Raw genomic sequence first — 6,439 nt, 5'->3', positions numbered from 1 at the left:
ATGCGTATCACAAATGTAACATGACGGGAAATGAAAGAAGGTCGTTCCATGTATATACATACCACTTTCCCCTTGTAGCGGTTAAAGTAGCGGTTTCCTGCGCAGTGTGTGCCACCGGTGCCTCGGTTCTCCATGTTACGCCTCGACACGGCTGCAAACTTCTCATCCATCTTGAGCCACCTCGCCCTAATCAGCTCCTCCCATGCCTCCTTATGCGGCTCAGCCCACTCGGGATAAACCTGAAAATGCAATACTCAACTCAAGATAATCCAATGAAAACTTAGCAGCAATGTAGAATCTCATTGACATTTTACTCACCGACATGTACTCCTCAATGGTCATCGCCCATTCCTCCGTAGGCTCGTTACCGACATAGTACTCCTTCTTGACCCTCTTACCCTTGTTAGCCCAGAAGGCACTAGCGGAGGTGACCTTTGGTTGTAGCACTGCTGCGGTGTCAACCTCTCACAAGCGGCATGCAAAGTGAGACGCGCCTGCCTATCATCGTCCAGGTCCACACGATAGAAGCACTTCAATCATGCATAAATCAGTTGTGAAAGTCATGAGTTAGCACATTAGGGTCATCAACTATGAACGGTGCTCGAGAAATATATGTCTTACCCAAAACTTGGTGGTCACAGCCTCAGCAGTTGTCGCGAAGCCTACGGCAGGGGCATCCTCATAGTCCGCCCAAGTAGTGGCTAGCTTCGTGTCGCCACCGGGGACCGTGCTAAGGCGAGTGTATCTGCCCAGCAAGCTGTTAGGCAGGCGGGGGGGGGGGTTGGCCTCCTTTGGCCATGTCCAGTTGTTGCAAATAAATCACACATTACTACACATGCCAAATTGTTTATGACCAAGATGAAAATACATGTTCGAAATTTCTAAAGTAGTACACTTACTCACCGCCCGAAGGAATGATAAGGGCCTTCTCATCATGGGTCTTAGGCTCCTTCCTCGCCTCAGGGACTTTCGCTTCTCCACGAATATTCAAGGGCTTCGGCGCACCCCCACCCTCCATCACCTCCAACTCAGCCCTAGAGTCCGACTCGTGTGTAGACTTCGTGTCCATCTCCACCTCCGCACTAGACGGACCCTCTAGGAACAACTCAGGAGCGATGTCGCAGAAGCGGAGGGTGGTGGGTCAAAGTCCATCTTTACCCCGCCGCCACCTCGTCCTCCTCGTCCTCCACCTCGCCCTCCATCGGTACCATAATCGTAACCATAGGTTGGGCATACTTTATCATAAAATAGGCTCCGTTTGAGCCGTAGCAGGAGTTTCCACATACAGATCCTGGATTTTACCAAGTGCTAGCCCATGTGTGCGAAAATCGTCAACGCCGGGTACATGCAAGGTTAGCCAAACCTTACATCACACTTGTACACATATGTTAGTGACAAATGCAAGTTTTCCAGCGATTCCGACGCTCCGATGATCTATATATTGGGAAACCCTAGGGCGGGGACCCCGCAGATCTACCCCTAGTGTTAGGGTTAGGGTTAGGGTTAGAGTTAGAGTTAGGGTTAGCAATGGACTTTTTCCTTTGTTTTAGGACATATGTACATCGATAGCAGATGTTGGGCCTACTGGCTCCGGTTGACCCGTCTGCAAAGAGCGCGCTCGTAGGACCTACATATGCCATCTACCAATTCTTAAAAAATAGAACCATTTTTACATAATTCAGACTAGTAAATAAATAATACAAACATAATAAAGTAATATGAGAGAGAAAAAAATATGCCGAGGGTGGCCGTCGGCATAGGAGGGGGATGGCCTATGCCGAGGGTGGCCCTCGGCATCTTGGCTGACGCCGTAAACTCGTCGTCACAGCACGAGTGGAAAGGGAGGCCATGCTGGTGCTACGCCGAGGGCTGCCCTCGGCGTAGCCTCCTCTACGCCAACGGCATGCGTACGCCGACGGTCGCTGTTCGGAGCTGCCCTAGCGAGGCCATACGCCGACGGCCCCGACATTTGGCCGTCGGTCCGTTGGCGGATATCTCGGCATAGACTCCCATTCCTGTAGTGTTCACAACGCCATGGATGCATGTACACGCGTAATAGGAAATCATTGTCTGCGATGACATACGTGGCACACATGTTCCTTAAATAAAAAAACCGTGAGTGAAGCGCTATCCTATCACACACAGTTGGCTATGACTAACGTTGTGTGTACCGGAGGCCTATCACACACAATTTGCATACCCGTGTGCGCAGTAGAGGCCCATATATTACACAACCTCGCCTAGTAAAGGTTAGGTAAAACGGTTTTGCTATGTCTCAGTCAACTGAGATTTTCTTAAGTCTAAGTCACTTACAAAAATGTGCTTTGAGTTGCACTTTTCTGTTAAAAAAGTGCAATTGCACTTTTCTGACAGAAATGTGCAACTGAACCGAGTTGCACTTTTCTTTGAACTGTAGTTGCACTTTTCTGAGTTGACTGAGACTTAAGAAAATCTCAGTCAACTGAGACATAGGCACACCCTAGGTAAAATCCCATGTGATCGGCCATTTCAGCCATATGTGAAGTCACGTCCTGTACTAGTGTCTGAGGAGGTAGAGGCAAGAGAACACTAGCAACAAGAGACCTTGGAGAAATAGTAAAATGTTGCTTCTAGAGAGGATATTAACATTTCCAAATGACCCTTGGTCAGTAGGAGCAGATTTTTAAGTGGCGATGAGGGCAGCTCCATGTGCATACATATATGTATGCATAAAGCATCCAGGCAGGCAAAATCGATGGGAGCCAACTAACAAACAGTCCACATGGCAGTTAAGTCAGCTGTCCTAGCTACCCACACAGTGTTAACATGGCTATTACCAACTTATTCTATAGAGATCATTCATGCCCCCTGGAAATTAGCTTCAGTGTGCTGCATGCTGCATGCTGTAATAGTAGTAACATGCTTCTGCCAAAAAAAATTAACATCCTTCTGCACCTGTAGCTAGGTAGGCAGCAACATTCTTAAGGCGCCCTGCTGAGTAATTAAGTATACATTGATCATCGTCCTTAAACAACTCCAGCTGCAGAAATTAACGACCCTGGTGCAGTAAAATTCCGGCCGGCGGCCCCTGCCGCTGCCGGCATATCTACCTGTGGCTCTGGTGCTGCATCTGACATCTGATAGACACGGCGATCGAGAGATAGAGAGCGAACAGGGAAGGTGGAAGGTAGGAGGAAGAGGGGTGCGATCTACTCAACCGATCCTCCAAAAGTTTCACCACCCTTCTTCTTCCTCTCTCTCTCGTTTCCTCCGGCAATCATTTGCGCCACCCTTCTTCTCTCTCCCATGATCTATTTAACATGCGCCCAACCTTTTGCTTCGCAGCTGCTTGTTGCCTGCATATAATTCTGTTCCTCGGCTTGCTTCTGCTTTACTTACTCCTCAGCTACTCTCCCTCGTCTTCTCCATCATCACCTTCCACGCGCCTGCCTCCTCCTCCTGCTTTGCTTTTGCGCCACTACAAAAGACCGAGATCAGTATCCAGGGCTGCAGCTCACAGACAATTCTCCTGAATAAACTACTTCCTGGGGCTCTCTTCGAAGAAGATCCAGCGAGAGAATTCAGCTGCAGCGGGATCTGCGCGCGCTGGATTCGATGGGCCTCGAGGTCGCGGAAATCTCTGAATTGGCCGCGCTCCGGCCGATCCAGACTACGGCCGTCAGCGGTACGCTTGCCACGGCAGCGGGAGCTGACGACCACGATGCTGCCGACGTCGCCGACACTGGCTGCGTCACACCGACGGCCAGAGCCACGGCCGGAGAAGCCAAAGACGATGCTGCCGGCGACGGCATTGGCTGCGCTACGCCGACGGCGAGCGAACCCGAGGCGGCACCGCAGCCAGATGGTGGTGCCGACGACGCCAGCTGCTACGCTACGCCGATGGCGTGTCGAACCACCATGCCGCTAGACGTCTGTGAATTCGACGCCGTCGCTGCTGCCGGCGACGCAGCAGCTGCGGTGAACTTCACCACGCCGACGTCGGACGAGTCCGCGCTAAGGCCGGCCACGGTGTGCCCGCCGGCGCCGCGGAAGCTGCCCCCGGCGCTGAAGAGGAAGCTGGCGCCGCTGCAGCAGCGGCTCTTCTACCCGGTGCCGCTCGACCTGGCCAGCGTGTTCAAGCCGGCGCCGGCGCCGGCGCCGCCTGCCACCAAGAAGATGCGGGCGCACGTCGTGGAGCCATCGCTGCCTCAGCTGGGCACGTGAAAAGCGACGCTCTTTCTTCCTTCCAGCTGCAATTCGACTCTGCGCGCGCGCGCGCCGTGGCACGCATGCATGGCGCCACTGGCATTGCCCACGGCATGTGTGTTTCCCTTCCTCCTTTACTCATGCAGATCCATCCAGACTGAATAATCGAATTGTACATATGCTGCCAGCTGCCAACACGTACGTGCCTACTTCAGCCAATTGTCTTCCTGTAAATTATGCAGCAGACTGCATCGATCGTGGAATCATATATACGGAGATGGACGACGACTATGGGGATTAGTTAGCCTCGAGAATTCGCCTCTCCAGGGTGGCGAATTGTCAGTATTTCTCCCCTCAATTCTCTCCTGAGGAATTGTGTAAACTCTACAATCTGTACTGCCTACTTTGATGAATGAATGAATGAATTATAGAGGTATCATATTTCTGCCTACTTTGATGCTCCTGCCTACTTTAATTGGTTAGCCTCGAGAATTCACCGTTTCATAGTGATTCGGAACAAAGGGTTTCAACTGTATTTGTGTTGGTCTTCTCTGCTTTGTCTTTTTTCTTCTTCCCTGCAGAGTTGACCAATTTTTTGTAGAATGGAAGCCAATTGTGATCACTATCTCTTGGCTAATGAGAGAGAGAAGTGGTTAGAGTCAGAGAGAGAGAGAGAGAGAGAGAGAGAGAGAGATGGAGACATGTATAATCTGCAGAACTGTATTTCCCCCCTTAATTCTCTAGTGAGAAATTGTGTGAACTCTACAATCTGAAGAACTTGTTTTTGTGAATTAATGAAAATTACATACTTATCAAATTTCTGGCGATGAACTGCAAAATTCACCGTTTCATAGTGGTTCAGAACAAAGGGTTTCAATTGTGTTTGTGTTGGGTCTTCTCCCTGCATAGTAGTTCTGTGCTTTGTCATCTGTTTCCAACTTCGTAATTCAGTGAATTTTCGGACAGTGGGATCCAATTGTAATCAGTTTCTCTCTGCTGATGAGATAGATGAAGAACTAGAGAGAGAGAGAAGTTGTTAGAGAGTCAGAGACGTGAATTGGGGGTATGCGAGGAGGAAAGCGGCCTACGACTGACTGACGCGAGCTTCCAAAGCGTGTCCTCTTGCTGCCTTGGTCTCTTCTCTTGGATACCTCCCAAAACAAAGATGCGTGCGCGAGCTCGAGCAGGATGCAGAGTCCAGAGCAGAACAGATCTGGAGCTCTAATGGCGCCAGATCTGATCGACCCCAGACAGCGCTACGCTACCTTCCTCCAGCCTCCAGGCTTGAATGATTCGCCCATTTCCTCAACTGTTCATGCGCATAATTGTGGTATGCAGATCAGTACATTTCCGCTTCTTTGTTTATCTGCAGCATGCAGACCAGTGCGCGCGTACGTACGGGGGCGCAACCGGTTAATTAACTCGGCCACTGTGCAAGTATACACATCCAGCAGACTGCAGTACGCTCGAGAGCTTGTCCATCTCTGAACCCTGTACCGTAGGTGTCAAGGAACTCAGCATCGTGTACCCTGAGTTTTGTTCTCAAGCGAGATCCAGTTGTTTTATAGTAGACAGCGGATCTGATCGAGTAGATTGCGCACTAGCATGCATCTCCTACGTGGCCATCACGTTGGATGGAAATCAAGTATAAACAACTCGCAGGGTGTGGCTCAGCTTGCTGCTTTAAGTTGATCTGGGTTGTTCTGTTCTGACATGTGAACTTTTGCGATCTGGGTTGCTGTCAAGTTTGGCGTATCAGATTAGTATCCTACTAATAACAGCCTAAACATGAGATTTCAACACCAGTAAACTACAAAGTGTGGCTGAATTTGCAGGTTACCAGGTTGTTCTGCTCAGGCCTGTGAGCTTCTTTTACTCTCGGTTTTGTTCTGAGCAGACCTGGATTATAAGAAGCCGTGTTCAAAAAAGTTGCCATCATGCATGTTTGGCGAAACAGCTCGACTCATTCACGATATCAATATATTTTCTTTGTCAAAAAGAATTCTGCTAACAACAACTTAAATATAAAAAGAGGCTTTGCTCCATACAACCCCTCCTCCCAAACTTAGTTTTGGCTCTCGAGTAATTAAATAATTGTGAAAAGGAATTGTCCTGCAAGACCGTCAAAAGGGAGCCAGACAGTCCGGCTAATTTCGAGCCAAACAATTCAGCTAGTCTCGTGACACACCCCGTCGCCGACGCGACCCATACCAGAACGCACCTATGATGCCTTGCCGACGCTCGTGCATGCCAG

At 49.9% G+C, this 6,439-nt stretch overlaps 1 protein-coding gene across 1 annotated transcript; it reads left to right on the top strand.

Moving 5' to 3' along the window:
- The first annotated feature begins 3,594 nt into the window (after positions 1–3,594).
- On the top strand, positions 3,595–4,203 carry LOC124664251. The gene has a single exon (XM_047201816.1). It carries the CDS (start codon positions 3,595–3,597, stop codon positions 4,201–4,203), a length of 609 nt encoding a protein of 202 aa, XP_047057772.1.
- Positions 4,204–6,439: the final 2,236 nt, after the last annotated feature.

The sequence above is a fragment of the Lolium rigidum genome, chromosome 1, assembly GCF_022539505.1.
Source record: "Lolium rigidum isolate FL_2022 chromosome 1, APGP_CSIRO_Lrig_0.1, whole genome shotgun sequence".
Classification (NCBI taxonomy): Eukaryota; Viridiplantae; Streptophyta; class Magnoliopsida; order Poales; family Poaceae; genus Lolium; species Lolium rigidum.
Note: the sequence above shows the minus strand (reverse complement) of the source record. Positions and strands in the feature narration are given on the sequence as shown.